General features: G+C 38.3%; 1 protein-coding gene across 3 annotated transcripts in view; it reads left to right on the forward strand.

The window, feature by feature from the left end:
- NKAIN3 (sodium/potassium transporting ATPase interacting 3) overlaps window positions 1-20,839 on the forward strand; it is a 341,381-nt gene that overhangs the window by 305,116 nt on the left and 15,426 nt on the right. For 2 of the 3 annotated variants that reach the window (XM_058039898.1, XM_058039907.1), the window contains exon 5: window positions 6,080-6,140. In XM_058039898.1, the coding sequence (XP_057895881.1) occupies window positions 6,080-6,140 (61 nt within the window). Of the gene's footprint in view, window positions 1-6,079; window positions 6,180-20,839 lie in introns of all 3 variants that reach the window. The other variant, XM_058039914.1, reaches the window with a different exon arrangement.

The raw sequence follows: 20,839 nt of genomic DNA on the forward strand, positions 1-20,839 counted from the left end.
TAGGAAAGTAATCTCATACTGTGAGAGTGTATTCAAAGGCCACAGCTGATGATGACAAAGCAAAGCAGGAAGACTTAAATCAAAATTATCCAGATCATCAATTTTAATAAAAAGCATTTCAGTCTTCAGCAAATGGCCTTGATTGGAAACATCGCTCTAGTTTTATTTTGCATTTGTCCTTGCTTTCCTAAGGAAAGGTTAATCCACATTAAGTAGCAACTATTAAAATACATTAATTAGCAAGTAAACATACATTTTTGCACTCAGTTTGATTCTTATTTTTAATAGGATATATTCTAGTAATATCCATTTTATTAAAGCAATTATATCTCACAGCATATATTTGCTCAAATTATTAGTTTTTTAATTTCTTACATGTTTTAATAGTTTCTCTCAGTTTAATGATGGACAATTATATAATCTAATTTCACTTCTATTAAACTAGTATTTACATTTCATGCAGATGTCCATAGCTTAAGCCTGGAGATTTTAGTTAGACTAAAGCATTAGGGTCCTCTTGAGAACCTTCTGCCTGCATGGGAGAAAAATAACAGAGACTACTACTATTTTATTTCTACCTAAGGATATCAGCAGAAAAGAAATTATGCATCAAAAGCCTCGATAATAGCATCATTCCAATGTACCCATGTTCCACTAATAAAAAATCCCTTTGTGGACTCCCCACTGAAGTCTCAGCCAACTTATAGCCTAGTTGACAATTGTTTCTCACATCCTGAGCCTATCCTTCACTATGACTTGGAAAATTCAGCCACACTTCTCAGCTAGTCATTGAAGAAATAAGGTTTTTGGTAGGAAAATTCTGATGGGTCTGAAAATACTGTGTGGTGATGTCCAAAGAATTATGGCTCAAGGTTCAATAACAAGTGGTATCACTCAGGGGCCCACAGTGGGACCAGTGTTATTTCATGTCTTCATTACTGACGTAGCAGTGTTGCCTGCATTCTCAGAGGTTTTGCTGATGGCACCAAGCTGGGTGGTGCTGTTGATGGGCCTGAAGGATGAGATGCCACCCAGAGGGACCTTGGCAGGCCCAAGGAGTGGGCTCGTGTGAGCCACGTGAACTTCAAAAAGGCCACGTGCAAGATCTTGTACCTGCATCAGGGCAATCCCTGATAGCAGTACAGGCTGGGGGATGAATGGCTGGAAAGGAGCCCTGCTGAGAACAATTTGGAGATCATGGTGGATGACAAAATTAACATGAGTCAACAAAGTGCAATTGTACCCTTGGCTGCATCACAAAAAATGTAGGCAGCAGGTCAAGGGAGGTGATTCTACCCCTCTACTCTGCTTTCATGATACACCACTTGGAGGGCCATGAGAATATTTGGAGGGCTGAGAGACTTGGGGCTATTTAAACTTTATTTTGGCCTTTCCATTTATAAAGGGGGCTTTTTACCATGGTCTGTGGTGAGAGGGCAAAGGGTAAGAGTTATAAATTGAAAGAGCATAGATCAAGATTGAACATAAGGAAGACATTTTTTACAATGAGGGTGGTGAGGAATTTGAACAGGTTGCCAAGAGGAACTGTGGATGCTCCATACCTGAAAGTGTTCAAGAACAGGCTGGATGAAATTTGAGAAACCTGACCTAGTGAAAGATGCTCCTGCCCACAGCAGGGAGGTTGAACCAGGTTTAAAGTCACTTCCACCAAAACCTCCTGTGATTCCCTGAAATATTTTATGCATTGTTTATTCTTTCTAGAGAAAAATGTGTAACCTAACCACTCTATAGATGAAGGCAGGGGACAGCAGCCTTTACCCACAATTTCCCACCTGATTTTCTGCAGAATAGCACTGACAAGCATCTTCTGAGACACCTAACAGCCTGGGCTCTTCAGGTAAGACAGGGAGTCTTGTACAGTGCAGGGATCCCAGAAAGTTTCCATGCCTTGAAGTCAGTGTTGTCAAGACAAGGCCTCCTGGCCTTCTCTATTTCTCTATGGATCAAGGCAGAGGCTCCTATTTATGCTTTCAGGTGCTAGTGATCTTTGATGCTTTGGACATCCTGTTCCAACCCCTTCATCGGTCCCTTTGAATGATTACTGCAACTCAGGATGACCAAATTAGGAATCTTCCAGCTCATGTGCATCATAATTGCTTTGGTTATCAGGGAACACACATTTAAGTCTATCACTTGGTACCAGGCCAATAGCCAGCATTTCCAGTACCAAGATTGGCAATTAGCCTGGTGGCTAGATGGGTTCACATGAGCATAACACTATTAATTAAACAGCAGCTGTGTTAATCAAGATACCAAAAGCAATTTGTTGGAATAAATATTTTATTAGCATGCCCATCAATAACACAAAATAAGAGGATTTAATTGATTCATTTACAAAAATATTCACACAGTGGTGGCTGTAACTCTGTTTAAGGATGTGGAAACAAGTCTCATCTGTCAAAGGATATATTCCCACTTTATCACTTTGTGTTGATGGTGCTGTAGATATCACTTACCCAACTATAACTACTTGTTTTTTACAAGCCAAGCATTGCTGACCCCTCAAGCAGCAATACCTGGCAATTGATGCTAAAGGGCTCTTTTTTTCTCCTTGTTGTTTTATTCTTTCAAAAAAAATGCATTCTGACTTTTAACTACAGAAAGATTTGGATTATGGAGCGCTATTGTTAATCACCTCATCTTTTTCTTCCTATTGAAAAGACTACAAAATTGAAAGACAGCACATATATACTTTTTTTATTTCTCCTAGTACTAATAACTAAACAGATGGGGGAAATGGTGTGTTTTAAACAAATATACATCATAAATATAACAGCTAGCAGTGATTTCTAATGCTGAGGAATATAAAGAAATATATTTCCGAAAAGTAGAAAAAGGCTGCTGATTTTACAAGAAGGTCACAGATTGGACAAAATGTGTTTCAAACATTGAAGAGAGTGGGGAAAGATTAAGGAGAAGGTCTACTAAAAGAGCAGGATGTAAACTCTTTGGACTGTTAAAACTCAGGCTTGTCATGACCCACATTTTTGGAAGACTGTTTTGAGTAGTTTTCCCCATGCTTTCTCTGTGTCAGGTCATTTATTACTTGTTAGAGTGGAAGTCTTGCTGTGCTTTGTCCACTTGCCCAACATCTTAGACACTTGGGAAATCTGCTGGAAGCACTTAGATACATTTTATATAATATGCATGGATATAGAGCCTACATGTACATATAAAGAAGGAAATGCATTTATAAAAATAAAGCTAATTTAATATAGAATACTACTAATAAGAAAAAAAATACATTATGGAAAAGAGTAAATAATTCTAATATTTGATCTTCCTTCATCAAAACTTAACCCACAGCCTGTACTACAATTAATTTCCATCATGTTCATTATTTGCTCAGCAGCTTTAATCTTCAAACTATTTTAGTCATTTTTAAGAAAAAGAAACAACCACCAGTGACTTATGCAGTCAAATTGCACAACACAAATGGTGATCAGGAAACATTGTAAATAAACAGGTGACATCCTGTTATGAAAAATCACCTGAGTTCTGGTTTTTCCAAGGTACTAATGCAATATTTTTAAATTATATGTAACCTTCAGGTGGCACAAGCTCTGCATCTCAGGTATGATTTGTCTTTTGATCTCTTGGAAGACTTTATATTGTATTGTTTTAGTTGCCATGCCTGAAAGGTGCTCTAAACTGTGAAGTTTAAGGAAAAAATGTGCTTAATCTGCCAAGGAGTCTGTAAGACACTGCTGGCCCCGGGTGTGCTCGAGTTACTTGAGCGTGTCCAGAGGAGGGCAACGAAACTAATAAGGGGCTTGGAGCACAAGCCATACGAAGAGCGACTGAGGGAGCTGGGGTTGTTCAGCCTGGAGAAAAGGAGACTCAGGGGTGACCTCATCACTCTCTACAACTTCCTGAAGGGTGGCTGTAGTGAGCTGGGGGTCGGCCTCTTTCTCCGGGCGACAACGGATAGAACAAGAGGACACAGTCTCAAGTTGCGTCAAGCTAGATGTAAGTTAGAAGTAAGAAGGAAATACTTCACAGAAAGAGTGGTCAGATACTGGAATCATTTACCCAGTGAGGTGGTAGAGGCATCATCCCTTGAAGAATTCAAAAAAAGACTGGATGTGGCACTTGCTGCCATGATCTGGTTGAACAGTTAGAACATCGGCTGGACTAGATGATTGTATAGGTCTCTTCCAGTCTTGAAATTCTGTGATTCTGTGATTCTGTGCTGGCAGCTGATCCATAAGATCCCATTGTCATTAATAGCAGGAGCTGGACTGCTCCGAACCACCCAGGCAACTCTCAGCAGGCAAAGTAAGCCCTGCCGTGCCTGTGGGTCCCATCCTGCTGCAGCCCCGTGGCACCAGGCTCATGGGGATGGGCAGCTCTGGCATGGATCCATCCCAGCCTCCTCCAGAGCTGGATTGTGTTTAGCTGGTCAGAGCATCAGTGCTTCTCACCTGAGAGAGGCTGTGGCAATCCCACGCAGGAAACTGGACACCAAAAAGCAGTCAGGGAAGCTGCTGATGCTGTATCTGCTCAGAATGAGAGAAAAGTTGGATTGAAGTCACTTTGTGAACACAGCAGTGAGGTGAATGCCCTGGAGAGGAAGCTGCGACAGGGCTGTGCCATGGCGCTGTGACAGCCCTCATTCACAAGTAGCTCAGCCTCAGCATACTGTAGCTTAATTCTCCATGGGAAGATTAATCCCTTGGAGAAGGATTAAGCTGCAGTGAACTAGGGCCACTTTATTTCTGAATGGGAAAGGCCACACAGGGATTTAATGCACTTTATCTTATGTGCATTGATTTCACAGCTTTAGTTAATTCATCTTAACTTCCCTGAATTCCCTTGTGTGGACAAGCTTTTTGTCTGCAGAGAGGTTTTTGGAGCTGCTTGTAAAGCTCCTCATGCCAGGAGCCCAACCAGAAAGCAGGTTGGAATGATTTTTCTGGTTCTGAAGGAGCTTATACCTGTCTAGATACTATTAAATTACCTCTTTCTCAGATGGCTGATCCGTGACATCCTTAGAATAACTATTTTAATTAGATTTTTTGAATGGACCAGAGAAAAAGGAGTGTTCTTAAAACTAATCTCTGGGCTATTTTTGAAATCTCTCATGAACAGTCTTTTCAAGGCTTTCGGATGGCATGAATTGTGCACAGCTGCACAAACAATATTTTCTCAAGATTGGACATGTCTGGTTGTGCAGTTTAATAGATTTCCTTGCCCAGTGGGATTTTCTTCATCTTTGGTCATGGTCATAAGAAAGCATTTTGTCTATATGGATAAGGAGAGAGTGGAGTTTCTATTTCTTTATCCTAAAGATCTCAATCCCTTCCTCTTGGTAGCACAAGTGACACAGATCTGGGTTAAGGAGGATGCTTTCATGGGGGCTGCTGTTAAAATAATGGCATGGTTTGACTGTTGTTGGTCTTTGGGGAAATGTTGTTGTTCATTTCCTGCATAGTTGACATGAATTACATCAAATAAAGTGCTTCCTGATGTCAGTGAATCATAACCCAGTTTTACTGTTCAGTTACATCATGGCAATTCACCTATCAATTTAAAATTTTGCCTAACAGTTCTTCACTGGGACACTTTATGTAGCACCAAAAGATATCTCCTGTGGATTCCACAGAAGTGTTAGTATGACTTCATTCAGAAGCAGTCAATAAATATTTTGGCATTTTGGTAAGCATATGAGGTGCATAGAGGCTGTCATTCATGCGGGAAAAGCCATGTGAGAGCAGAGTTATTGAAGAACAAAGAAATGTAAATAACAGCTGAACATCAGGCTACAGATGTTTTCCACCAATATTACTCAATAGTAGTACTCATCAATACTGATCCCAGTGAGACTAGGAAAATATTTTAAACTATAAAATGCATATTTATATATAAAATATAAGTTATACAAATGAGAAAATGTGAAGAAATTAATTTAGTTCTTTACACTGAAATTTTTAAATTCAGGAAATAGAAGTAAATATCTTTAAAATTTAGCTGTGATACCTGTATTTATCATTGTATTAACAGTTTTATAAGTGTTCAATGTGTTCTAATGATGGCTTTTCCTCTTTTTTTCACACAGCTGATTGGATTTGTGTACGCCTGTTACGTGATCAGTATTTTCATGGAGGAGGAGGACAGCTGTAAGTACTGATACACACCTCACCATCCCTGGAGCCAAGGTACCTGGGCTGAAACTTAGTCTTGCATTAAACTACCAAGGCAAAGAACAAAGTTTGAAAAATGGCAGAATCTGGCATTCATGTACACAACCAATTATGCTTAAAGACATACTTATTTAGGTACTAACAACTTATCAAGGTGGGACGGCAATTTCTTAACTTCTTCGTAGGGATTTGTGAACCTCTTACATGAGCCAGTCAGAGATGAAAATTACATGATCCATTTTGCATACATATAGATATATATGCCTTTATGGATGCACATTTACATTTTAATCAAAGCTCCTGAAACCTCTTAATCTGTTTTTCTAAATGGCATCTTTATCAGCAGTAAAATTTATGGAGAGGACAAACCAAGCCATTTGCAGTGTGCAGTATCATTCTGATCAATTATTAGATACACCTGATCTATGCTTACAGGCACCTAGACCATGCATTTAAAATGCTGACCCCATATTCTTGACATCCTTTTGTCAATGAAACCCTTATATATGTACTCATGTTGTTCCACAAGTTTGAAAACGTGCACACCTTAAGAAAGTATTTCTCAAAAAGTCACTAAGAGACTATTGGAAAAATCTGAATATGATGAACATTTTGGTAGGATGTTATGTGAAAAGTGTTTGCAAGAATTCTCTGAGGATATCACCATACCCACATGACTGGAATAACCATTGGTAAAAGCAGTAGAGAGAATGGAAAAATATTGGATGAGTAGAGGAGCGAACACAAGAACAAATTTAAAAAAGGAACAACGTGTGATCATTTAAATTACTTCTTATTTATGAGGAGGCAAACAGTAAAATAGCTCTCTCTAGGGGAAAAAAGAACTAATGTCAATAGCATTTTATGGTTATAGCATAAATAACATGAAACTAAATATTTATTTATAATTTTTTATTCATAAATCTTTACATAGTTGTTCTGTTTTTTCACAGAATAGGTCTAGTGGGTGAATATCATAGGAGAAATTAATTTAGTTTGTAGGAAGGTATTTGATAATACCTGGAAAATCTTACTGAAAACATAATTCAAGTAATTCATGTGTGTGATGGAAAAGCAGATTGTTTCATTGAAAACAGTGTGAAGGACTATAAACAAAATATTTTTTTATTGCTACAAATGGTACAATGTTCAGTTCTCCGTCATAATGCAACAGACATTAGTATCAAATCTATTTTAACACTTTTATTTAAAGGTTTTATTAAGAAGAAAATATATCAAAGAGATCCTCAGATAAAATTGAGTGGTAAGGCATAAGCACTTACAGGGTGTGCACATATTGTACTGTGGAAAGGCAAAAGGAGCCTGGATAAAGATGGATGCTGTAAAGGAGAAATATGAACACCTGGAGAAGAAACATAAATAAAATGTAGGGCTTGAGGAGAAAAAGCCCAGAAAATGCTTCCTAGGAGAGCTGGAAACTGCCAGTTAGGAGGAACTGGTAACACAGGGCATCAGCAGATGGCACAGCAGCACAGTGGCTGGGTGGTTTGGGATTCATAAACACAGCCTTTGCTCGGTGAAATCCAGACACTGTTCCTGTCCCTATGGCTGTGATGAGTCAGGGCAGTAACCAGGGCTTCGTAGAGATAGCTGGAAATTTTATGAGACAGTCACTAAATGCTAGGAACAGGGGGGCTACATTAGGGAAATCCTGCAGGTGATGAGGAAGACACAAACTGCAGCACCTTTGAAGGAGAAACGCGCATGCACATCCACACCCACATGCCAGCACAGATGAATTGGTTCCTGGGAGGACAGACTCTTCCACTTTTTACAAAAATATGTTATATTGCTGTAGGCTTTGGTTAGCCCTTTGTAGTGTGCTTCACACACCGTTTTAGGCAAGTGTGGAAGACAAAACTCTCAGGAAACTTTCCATGTTCATGGAAACTACAGTCACGTGCTACAGACCATACGTGACTTACACACTCAAGGCCTCACAAGAGGGTTTTTTCCAAGTTAAGGGCCCTGTTCACTTTGAAAACATGTCTAGTTCAGAAGAGATAGGGGCTTCTTCATTTTCCTCTGATGGTGGTTTTGAGGGTTTTGAGCCATACAATACAGATGGAAATTTAATTCACTGAGAATGGAGAACAGGTAACATATTTATCACCCAATAAAACACATCAAGTGCTCAGGTGACCCAGTATGTAGACCTAACCCAGTTCCCATTCTCCTCAGGGGTCTGCATTTAATTTCTGCTTGTCTTTCAGAACTGTCAATGACAATTTGCTTGTCTGTTACAAGTGAAAATCACCTCACTTGTCTTGGAAAATATGGTGTAATGTCCTTTGTTAGGAATGGACAAATTTCCCATTTCACTTGTATCTTTACATTTGATCTTCTATACTCTTGTGTGAATAGGTTTTCTTTGTTGGCAGAGAATGACCTGGGGCAGGGGCCAGAGCAGTGCACAAAGGACAGAAAAAGAGGAGCAAAGAAGTGGAATAGATGCAGCTAGGAGATTTTACAACCATTGGAAAGAAGTAATTTCTGACTTGCTACTTTTTTATTGCCTTCTAAGATTCTGAATTGGATCAAAGCAAATAAGCAGCCCATTAATATCTCACTTTGTGTCTTAGTGTCCATTTGTGTTTTAGAGCCCTCTGTGTTTATAGATAAATGCATTATAGACAAGTGTTAACCCCTTCATAAGAATCCCACAAATATGTTTTGAATAAAGAAATGTCTGTTTAAGGCACAGTAAGAAAATTGTTTAGTTTGATAATTAGCTGAGAACAGGACTTATTCTGGAGAAATTCGCATTGTTAACTTGCAGCATAATGAAGATAAAATTATTCTAGATGTAAGCACAATGGTGCTTCAAAACATATTGAAAGTAGACTGTTTATATTAGGAAAAAAGTCCAAAAACCTGCAAGTAAGACCAATTTTATGCATTTAAATATGATGCAGCAGATCTTTTTCTTGGGTAGATGCAGCTATTCCATCATATTTTAAGCAGTAGTTTGCACAGAATAAATCCTCAGCCATCGGAGTGTCAAAGCCTCCCTAATTAAATATACTCTGCAATATTTAGTGCATTGAGTTAACCCCAGTTCTTGGTCTAAAACCCATCAAGCAGACTTAAAAATTAATAATAGCTGCCTGTTTAGCCTCTATGCAGTGCTTAAATGGATTTGGAGCCTGACATTTCAGCTGATGGACACTTTTCTGAACAGTAATAATGCTTGAGGAAACATTTATTTCCAGCTATTGCTCACCCTACCTACATTTCATACTGTAGTTAACTTTTACTTAGAGGGAAGATGGTAGCAGGTCAAAAGGAATGGAAAAAAAAGGGACATGTAAAAGGCATACTACGGTAGTGGGGTTATTACCTTCCATCATTCATCCTAATGAAAAAGTCTATTTATATCTCTTCCCTTCATTTTTTCATTTCTCTCTTTGTAGATCTATCAATCTCTATAAGCCCTTTGAAGGAGTAGAATATGTGAAATCTGTAATCATAAAAGCCTGTCACTATCCTGTTTGTGAATCGTTTTCTCCTAAAAATGAACTCAGAAACTGATTTCCACCTTGTCAGAGTTACTGTTTTAATTCAATCTGGAGTCTGGAGACTAGGCAAAATACATTGCTAAAAATCATGATTAAACTTCTAAATAGTTTCTGGACTTCTTTGAGAAACCATTGTTAGCACTACTACTGCTAAATACTAGTTCATAAATGTGACACTGACACATGTCAGAAGTGATAGTTCTGTAGTGTACTGCATTTTGTGGAGTGGAAACTGATTTGTAAACAAATTGCATAAAGAAATAGCAGTGAAATCAGAGGGGAAGGTTTGCCATAAAACTACAGCTGTGATTTCAGCATCTTTGTACAAATGAGGCTGAAATGCCAAAAGGCCAATCCAATGAAACTTAAACCTCTTTTGTGCATGGCTAAAAATAAAGGAAAAGGCTTCCATTCACCATGAAGATTTATCCCCTAAATGAAAACACAAGAACAGAATTAATAAACAAAAAAAGGATTCTTTTTTGTCTGTCCTCTATGCTAGTTGTGTTCACAGCTCAGCTGTACTTTCAAAACAGAGAGGAAGATGAATTTGTTTTTACAAATTACAAGTTTCCCCATATTGTGGTACCAATATGACCCTCCATATGCTATCATTACAAAGATATTAAGTAAAGCAAGATATATTATTACTTCCTCTGAAAAACTACTGCATTGCCTTGTCTGACATATGGCATTGCATTCATACACACCATTGAGCATCTGTTCTCAGTAATCAAACAAGAGAAAAAGAATTTTATATCACATTTAATTTAATATTTATAGTTACACAGTAGGTCCAGCAGTGATAAATTTATTATAAATATGCTAATTTTTTGCAAAGTGAATGAAGAACTAGCTAACAATAGCTAATATTGAAAATATCTGATTAACTTTATATATAAGTATCCAAGTCTCCTTAACTAAGGAGTTTTTGGCAGCCCATTACTATCTTTACATTAATTGCAATTGTATATGCAGGTGAATCTAAGGTGAATCTATTTAAATTCTGAGAAAAGATTTTTTGTCATAAAATGTTTAATATCAAGGACCACCAAGAAGGAGAATTCTGCATTACTCTTCTGTTGGGCAATACACGAATCAAACATCCCCTGTCAACAACTGTCCTAAATTATCTCCTTGAAAATGAGGTCTTAGTAAAACTTTTCAAACAGCAGCACAGGTCATCTCTGGGCTTTAGCACTCACCACTGTCACCTTTAAACCGTAATGATCTGGGAAAAAAAATGTGTTGTTCCTGACCAGTGGATGAGTATGCTTGACACAGATGTTTAAAATGATAACAAGTTTTACTGCTTGGCAGAGAAACAGCACTATAAACTGCCACATTGACAGCATTCTCCCAACTTCAGTGTTTCTGGAAAATGGGAGTGGTTACCAGAATTTTTGGAAGGCTTGAAAGCAGTTTGCATCTTTCTGTTCATCTGGACAAGAAACCCAAAACCCCAGAATTTTGATTCACCTGTTTTGGAAAAAACAACACGATCAGGTATTTTTTTTCCAGGTATACATATTGCTAGGCATAGAATAGTAGTGGGTTCATAACCAGATGTATTCTGTAGTTCAACTGAACAGTTTTCTAAAAATAAAAAGTGGCCTCCTGCAGAGATGAAGTGTCCAACATACCTGTCCTCAAGGTGGTCTGTGACACCTGGAGGGCCAGGGAGCCCAGCCAATGCCACAGGTGGTTCCTGCTGCTCCTGGCACTGAGGTGCTGCCACATTCCAGAGTGTCTCATTCCCTGCTAGCAGCCTCTGTGATCATCCTGCAGATGCCTACCCTGAACTGAAGGAGAGGTTGTGTATGACCAGAAATGTCACCAGGCATATCCAGGGAGCTTCCTCAGTTCAGCTGTGCCTAGGACAGCCCCACCAGGCATTTAATGGAGACAAATGTCAAGTTGCAGTTTCTGCAGACTCTAGAGGCCTGTCCAGCTGGAGTTTGTTGATTAGATGCAGACTCATCTATTTGCTACCCTACTTATACCTGACTCCACTTTCTCCTGTAGTGGAAATATAAAGGATAAAACTCTGTCCTAACAAGACTTTATGGTTTAACAACATTGTATGGTCCTACAGTCCTATTGATGTCCTCTTTATTTATCACTAGCCTTAGTGATAAATAAATTGTGTAAATTACCTGAAAATGCATGCTCATTCTTACACAAAACTAACGCAATGAATTTTCATGCATTTAATAAAGGATGAAATACTGCAGGGATGTTACACTATTTAAACTACCTCTACATAATATTTCAATTTATTTTTGTTCCTTTTTTCTTTTTTTTTTTACATTTGGTTATCATACATTGCCTGAGAAAGCATTTATTCTAGTTCCTATGGAAACATATGCATAGACATAATGCACACAACCAAGGGTAAAATCTTTGAGGTGGTTTAAAATAAAAGCAATTAAACAATATAAATTCAAATGCTAGGGGGGGAAGTTCTTGATTCTAGACAGGCTATTGGCAAAAAATTGCAGCAAAGACATGATCCCCCTTATTTTTTTCTGCTTAAAAACCATGGATGAGTAATCTCTCACAGGAAAGCAAAATTTAAAAAAATACTCATGCAACTGTCTACTTTTACATTCCCCTAGCAAAATGTACAAAATGGTCTTCATTTCCAGTTGTATTCTCCATTGACTGTTGCAGAACACTGTTCTAAGAGATTGTCTTTAAATAATAGATGGTGCAAAGCATACAGAAAGAGGAGTTTTAACTGTGGAATATTTCTAGCAGCAGCAGAAGTTACCTGATTGAAAGTACCACGTTTCATGTGGGATCCAACATGTAAGGTTTGTCCAGATAGGGTGCAGACAAAGCATGAGAAAATGGCATCATCTAAATGAAGTCTAAGCTAATTCCAGTTTTTCATTGGTTGAACATAATTTACTCTAAAGTGTGACTCAAATAACTTGAGGAAATCCCCCTTGAGTTTCTAAACCACTTCAGTAAAATATTTTAGTCTATCTTCAGTAAAAAATTAATTTCTTAATGTTGGGTTGCTTGAATAGGTATGGAGATAATAATCAATACACCTGCATGCAAGCCAGCAGTTCATTGATTTTTCATTAAGGAAGGGGATAAATCACTCAAATAGTAAGAGTACCTCCAGTGCCTTCCCACAGTTCCTCCCTTAAGCACAAGTCAGAAATTTCTTCCTGAAATTCAGTAGAAAAGAATCACCTCAATCACTTTAGCAAACATAATATTATTGGATATTCTCCAGAATATTAGCAGGTCCCAGCAGTCATGATTGAGTCACAGTGCAGTTTTGAAATGTTCTTTTGTGAGGGAGGAAATCCCAAGTGCCCTGAGCCAGCTGTATCTGGCACTACAGACAGTTCAGTGGGTGAGGCATATTCTCCTCTCCTTCATACATTGAAATGATACTTGGTAATTTTCATCAAGATGGAGTTCTCCAATAACTTTTTTCTTTTTGTAAGAACTTGAGGAAGAGTTCAGGAGAGTAAAATTTAATACTTTTTAAAGATCTCTGTTACACCAATGAATTGTGTGTAACAGCTGCCAAAAGGTGAAGAGCTGCAATCACTAGCTTCCATCCACAGTTCTGCATTCTGACTGTAGAAATATGCACATATAATGTATGTAGTAATTTAAATGAGATTTCAGGAGCACGTGTAAAGTATTTAGAAATATCTGTAAGGAAAGCAAAATAGATTTTATGTACTATTTTTAGAAAGTACTAACACAGTTTTCTGAAGAGAGATATGTGTCAGAAATTATAACCTCATGAGACAATTTTTCCTGTTTTGATAAATATGTACATGTGTATATATGTGTGTAGGTGGGTATATATCCATATGGGTGGGTATGCAGTTGAGTATATATATTTTTTTGTTCAAACACAGGTATATACAGATACCCCTTAACTTTGAATTGATTTCCAGAGTGATAGCTAGACAGTTTTTAAAGGCTAATTCACTACTACCTGATCAAGTTCTGTTTTTCAAATACAATTAATGTTAAGCATTTCCACCATTGATTCAGAATATTCAGACTGGATGTATGGAATAATTTTTTACAATGAGGATGGTGAAACCCTGGAACAGGTTGTGCGGAGAAGTGCCAGGTGCCTCATCACTGGAAACAAAACTGAAGGTCAGCAGCCTGATCTAGATGAAGATGTTCCTGCTCAGTGAAGAGGGGTTGGACTAGATGGTCGTTAAAGAGTTCTTCTAAACCAAATTATGCTAGAATTCGGTGATTCTCTGGATATTATATGCCATATCACATATAAAATATTATTTATTTATTTGTTTATTTGTTTATTTATTTATTTATTTATTCATATATGTATATGTATGTATATATATATATATATATATATATATATATATATATATATATATGCATACACACATTTGTGCAACAGTGTACAAATTCAACAGAGGCAAATGCCAGGTCCTGCACCTGGGGAAGAGAAACCCCCTGCACCAGCACAGGCTGGGGGCTGACCTCATGGAAAGCAGCTCTGCAGAGAAGGACCTGGGGGTCCTGGTGGGCAACATCTGCCCATGAGCCAGCAGTGCCCTGGGGGCCAAGAGACCAAAGATGTCCTGGGCTGCATTAGGAATGACGTTGCCAGCAGGTCAAGGGAGGTGATCAGGCCTTTTCAGTCTGGAGAAGAGACAAATGAGAGGAGAACTTTTCAATGCATACAGATATCTCGAGGGTGGGTGGAGATATCTCCAGAGGATTGGGCCAGACTCTTCTTGGTGGTCCCCAGTGACAGGACATGGGGTAGTGGGTACAAACTCAAACACAGGCAGCTCCTCTTGAGTATGAGGGGGAAAAAAAAGCCTTTATTTAAGGGAGGCAAGGCCCTGGAACAGGCTGCCCCAGAGAGGCTGTGGAGTCTCTTTCTGAAGCTATTCACCAATAGCATCCTGCTGTAGGTGAACCTGCTTTGGCAGGGAGTTTGGACTTCACAATCTTCAGAGGTCACTTCCAACCCCAAGAAGTCTGTGCTTGTGTGATAGAAGAGAATTATCTTTAAGTAGGAATATACTTGTAACCATGCAATTTTCTTTAAAATGGAGATCATACATTCCCTTAAGATTTTTTTTGTTTACTACTCTAATAAATAATATTCGTATTAAAATGGAATAATAATTCTGATTTTAGGGGTTATATCATTTAATGAGAAGTCCTCAATAGTTCTTAGAATCCATGCATTGCTTCCTTACTCCCAAATATTCAGTATGCCTTTTTTTTTTAAGTGACTCATTTGATTCTAGTTTCTACCAACCTAACTTAATATTGATTTTGTTTTAATCTCCACCTTCCACCTCCTTGGCCTTTCTGTTGAAATTAAATCTGTCTTTAAATGGATGCTATTCCAACCCCCGGTTGCCAGCACCTTAGCCTTTTCACTTAAATTGCATCTATTGTTAAATCAATCTTACTCCAGCATCCAGCGCTGCTCTCTTGAGCTTTCCACTCAACATCACACACAGGCCTAAGTGGTGCCCATTCCTGTCTGTACCTTTCATCCAGCTGCTCCATTAAAATGAAACCTCTTTACAAATCCATTTTCCACTTCCAGTAGCAATCCTCTTTCTTCTTCATTTCCGAACGGCAGCAGCCTTGTGTCTGTTTTAGTTTGTGGAGCTTAAAAAGAAACTTTTCAGACTCCTGCACTTCTGTGCAAACACCATCTCCTCCAAATCTTAACTGTCATGCAGATAGGTTATCCTAATTTTTGGGTCTCAGCTTAAGCAACACCCATTTCCTTGTTAGTGCTGCCTGCGTGGTAATTTCCCAGTCAGCAAATCATGTCTGAGAGCTTTGTCTGGGAGTATCTGCTGCCTTGGCGTGGGAAGCGTCAGCCGGGAGCGAATGATGTGCCCCCGTAACAAAAGGGAGTGCTGAGCCAAGGGGGGCACAGGATTAGTCAGGCTCTACACTGGGCTGTAAACTGTCATTGTACACTGATAAGGAACCTGGGAATTCAGTGAGCAATGAACAGTTAGGACAGCTGTTCATTGAGACAACTGTACCCACAGCTTCCCTGATATGATGTGTAACTCAGCCTCTTTGACAGACCCAACAGACTTGCAGATGAATTAGCAGTTTTAGTGATAGTAAAAGATTTTAAAATCATAGAAAATTTGGGGAGTTAGAAAGAAAGTTAGGCTTGGTAAACCCTGGGAAATGTTAAGGGTAGGCCCTGGGAAATGTTGGGCCCTGTGTTTGCTAGATCATGTGAAACTGCACCTGTGTAATCAGCAGATGATAAATGATATGATTGTTAGATGTGATGATTATTTAGTAATTAGATGTAATTATTGTTTAGTCATAAGAAGAATCATGAGAAACCATATTAGGGGTTTGAGGGGGATCAGAAGTAACCCATGCTTGGATGAAATCAATGTATACAATAGAACTACTTAAGTTTAATAATTAATATGTAAGTTATATAACGATAGAATATAAAACAGGTTCAGCTTGAAACCGTGTCAGCATCAGATTTGGGTCTGTGTCCCCTGAAACTCGTAGCTCTTTAATAAAAGCACCTGCATATAATAATTTTGTGATTATGTGTTCCTGAATGCTAACATAAGTGGTCAGAGTTCTCAGTGCCTTTTCTTTTTGCTCATTCCTGGCCTGCAAGAGGGATGGTGAGGCTTCTTCTCAGAAAAAAAGAAAAGTCCTCCCTTCTTCTTTACAGATAATAGCCTCAAAAGTAAAACAGATCCATGCAGACCACCTGAGTTGAGAGACTGCCCCTGATTTTTCCTGAAGATAAGGTTTGTTCACAATTCTAGTAGCACTAAGCTTTGAAATACAGCAGTAGAAAAACCAGAGTTGCTAGTTTCTTGTTTTAAGGGAGTACCCATGACAAAAATCATACAATATGGGTCCCTTTTTATCAATGTGTTCCAATTTATGTAATCAAACATTGTAGCCTTAGAGGATATTCAAGCTATCTAGAAAAGTGGATATTATAAATTTAAAAAGAGGTAGCTAACCAGCAGTCAGTGAAGTACATTGAACCAAGCCATGAATTTCAGGTCATAGTCAGGTAAATTTTGAAGATAATTTTATTTGGTAATGGATACTTTCTCAAAATGTGGCAAAAATTGAAAAAAGTTGAATAAGAATTAACTATCCACCACTTTATACATCTTTGAAAATCTCAAGTCCGAATCTCATAAATCTAAAGGCAAGCAGCATTTTCCACCAAGAAAAATTGTCAGTTTTGTTTGGAAGAGAAAGGGATAAACAATGATTACTGACAAGTTCAAAGCAAGAGAAATAACCTTGAAAATAAAGTATCACAAGAATTTCTTAGAAGAACCACAGTCAAAAGGCAAGAGACAGGAGAAATTATTAGTTCAGTTAGTCAAAGCATGGTACTAATTAACACCAAGGTTGTAGGTTCAATTCCTGTATGGGCCATTCACATAAGAGCTGGACCAAATGATTCTTGTGGGTGCCTTCCAACTCAGAATAATTTGTGGTCAAAATATTGAAAATAATTTAGGCGATGGCTTTAGGTGGTAAACACTTTCCTTTATCCTGTGAAATTCTTGCCTCTTTAGTTCTCTTTACCGTGTTTCTGATGTCATCACGACTTCAACATTTTTGAATTCTTCCTGTTTTGAACTTTGACTTGTTGTCTATATGTCGCGCTTTTTAGATTTTCCAGTTGTGCTATTTCAACAGCCTTAATGGTTTCAGTATATAAAATAAGCAAGGTTTAGAGCAAGAGGTGTTGTCTTAATAAATCAGGAGAGATAGCTGTTATGGTTTTCCAGCTGGACCAGTTGGTCAAACAAAATATATTGCCTGCTCCTAGAAAAGCTGTTTTTCAAAAAGGCTACATTATATTTATTGCATTTAGTCTATTGCTGTTGTGCTTTATTAACTCTGTATCTTAACAAGTCTTTCTCTTAACAATGTTCTGTGACTTGGGTCATAGCTGGACTCACTTCAAACTTCATTTGACATTCTTTTGCCTTTAATCAGTAAATATACGGTTGGTTTTGCTAGCAGAAATTTAATCTCAGTTCATCTGTGTTTTTGTCAATATCACAGACTAGATACAGCAAAATTGTGGCATGTGACTCTCACCATTTATATGATGGCTCTTATTCCTTGGCATTGATTTCCACTCATTCTCTTTTCCTCCTTAATAATGAAAATCTGTTGTTTTGGAGGACTGAAATTTTAGAGTTACAAGGTTTTCTGAAAAGTGTATTTTTACTTTATCTTTCTTCAGGGAGAGTTTTTTTATGATTGAGGGCAGTATTGCATTATCTTTCTTTTTCATTGGCAGATTGATTCACTGGTGGCTTCAAAGTGAATGTTAATCCTGTTACAGACTCTACTGCAGACATTCATCTTTCCCCTAATATGAAATGATGCCACTTTCTAACAATGAGAAAACCATTTCCCTAGCCATCATGTTTGCTAACACATGTGATATTTCTTTTTTCCCTCCATCGTATATGAGAAGACCACTGGCTATTGTAAGCTCCCATTTTATGGCACTCTACCTTCTCAGGTCTATTTTCAAAGCTGAAAAAGGAATAATTTTATGTTTTGGGGTGTTAAGGAGCTAATTTGAGTTGGCAACAGAGATGGTAATACTAAAAACAATATTAAGAGATGAGAAAGTTGACTTGAATGTGAAGATAGAGCAGGAAAAAAAGCAATAAAAATGTGAGGAGCAATAGACTTCCTCATTTGCAGAGAAAGACTGACAGAGACAAATGGGTACTCATGGATGCCCTTGGATGTAATTAAGTAGTAAACTTAGCAGATATATCCACAGTAGCTCTAAAATGCTCAATGGCCATACATTCTGGGGTGGAATGAGGGTACCACAGAAGAACTTGATAGTGTATTTACGGGGGCTGGTAAAGGCTCACATGATACTGGATAAACAAAAGATTATTTGGCTGGCTTCCTCATTTTGAAAAACTAAAAGCAAGAAGAAACAGAAGACTAGAGCATGTTGATTTGTTCTCATTCATAGAGATAAAAAATTAAAAGGAAGATATTGAGAATCTGGAGATCGCTGAAGGGATTTATCCACTTCCACTTGCAATCTGTAGACTTTGATTCAGAGAAGGCACAGTAGTACCACAGGCTTCTGCTGGGCTGAGAGGAGGGCTCCGTCAGTGCTGGAGGCAACATTGCCTGCTTAGCAGAGAGGAAAAAGGTAGTTTGGATCTAAAGACATTAAAACCCTTGGAGGTTTGTGGTAGAAAATTTGGGTTCTGCCACCTCAAGGATTGAAGCAGATCACAGCTAAGGGAGGTGTAGCTGTGAGCGCAGTGTAGATGCAGGGTGGGGAATGCATGCAATGCCCCACCCAGAGGAGCAAATGTCTTGTGGTGAAGCAGGATTTCTACTCAGAATGTCACTCATTGTCTGTCACAGACGAGTAGAGAAATTATAAAATAAAGGCCTCATAAAACTGGGCCTTGGTCTGCTAAATTAATAGCTGACCTGTCACTTCTAAGTGCAGCTGAGTAGTTTGCAAGTTCCCATGTGAAAACAGCCTTGGGAATGAGAGTTCATTAACACAACAATCTATTCCTAGGGTGAAAAATAAGTGTACCTGTAAAAACAATAAGCTCTGTCTCATGAGAATCAGTAGAGAAAATATGTAAAGTAACTAAAAATACAGAAGTTTGATAGATATACAAAATACCATGTACTGAGCAATGAACTAAGTGTGAATGTATTGTCAACCAATAAGATCAATAAGATCTGACACAATGCCCTCTGATAATTCTATAAAATATTACCTATACAATAAAAATAGGGGTTTTCCTGCATGAAGAAAATGGAGTCATGGCTCTTTTATTACAACAGTAGTCATGAGGGCAAAGGCAGGATGATAAATGAAAAAGAGGAAGAGGAAATGGAAATGGCCTTATCTGAAATGGAAAACAATGTTAAATAGTGTTAATGGGTTTGATCTCATAAAGTGCAAAACAGCATCAGATAAGTACTCTTGAAAAAGCTGACAGCTGGCCTCTCAGGCTACTGGAAGTACAAGTTTTAGCATCTGTAGCCAGGTCAAGATATCAAGTCTTTGAAGTAAAGATGGTGGCTCTGTACCTGGATCCCAGCAAAGGCAGCTGCTAATAAAGGAAGGGACGGGGAAGAAGGAGACTTCCCTGACTGGCTGCAAAAGACATTAACTGGCAGACATGTTAAGCAGATTTTAAAGCAAATAAAAAAGAGTTATAAAGGAAAGAAAAATTGCAACATGGGCTCAATGTGACAGAGCTTTAGTCAGCCAGAACTTTGAAGTGGATGTTCAAGATTCCCTTTGTAGAAAGCTTCCAGAGAATACCACAACACAAAACTCATAAAAGGCAGAATTAATTGCATTATAAACTAGCATGTTTTTAAAATGGAAAACTTTCTGTATGATGCAAAGTTACTGCATCATACAGAACAGAAATGAAAGGCTTATAGCATTTCCCTCATTGTTTTCTATGTCTATGTAGTTGGAGGACCATTTGAGTCCCAGCCAAGTCTCTGGCTTCTTGAGTTGCAGGTGTTCTCCTTGGCCTGCCAGGTTCTTTCCATCTTCTCTTAAGGCTGCCTGGTTTGCTGCTCCCACTGCAGTCTCTGCTTGAGGAGCAGGTTTGCAGCTCCCTCCCTCTCTGCCTTACACCCTGTGCTGTGCCTTGAACACAGACACTCTCCTGAAGGTCCTTGGCCCACTTTTTATGAGACAAGTAAAGATACAAACATATGAAGCAAATATCATGTCATAGAGGGTGATAGTAGCAAGTTTCAGAAGCAGCCTTTCATACCTAGCAAGTTGAGAAGCTGGGAAAACCCAGAATTACTCAGTGATATGAAGAATCCCTCCAGTCCTGTAACCTACTTTTTAAAAATAAAATTAATGTTCTGTTGTGAATGGATGATGTGAACTTTCTTCAGTACATAGAAATCCTTTCCTCCAAACGTCACGTGTTCTAATATGTCATGTATTTGATCTTGCAAATACTTTTCTCTAGGAATTTTATCTTTAATTATCCATTAAGGTTGAACAGGTTCAGCATTAATTTTAAAAATAGGGAACATTCATTTCTTACACTAAAATATCAGTGGCATGCA

The sequence above is a fragment of the Melospiza georgiana genome, chromosome 1 (assembly GCF_028018845.1).
Source record: "Melospiza georgiana isolate bMelGeo1 chromosome 1, bMelGeo1.pri, whole genome shotgun sequence".
NCBI classification, from domain to species: Eukaryota; Metazoa; Chordata; class Aves; order Passeriformes; family Passerellidae; genus Melospiza; species Melospiza georgiana.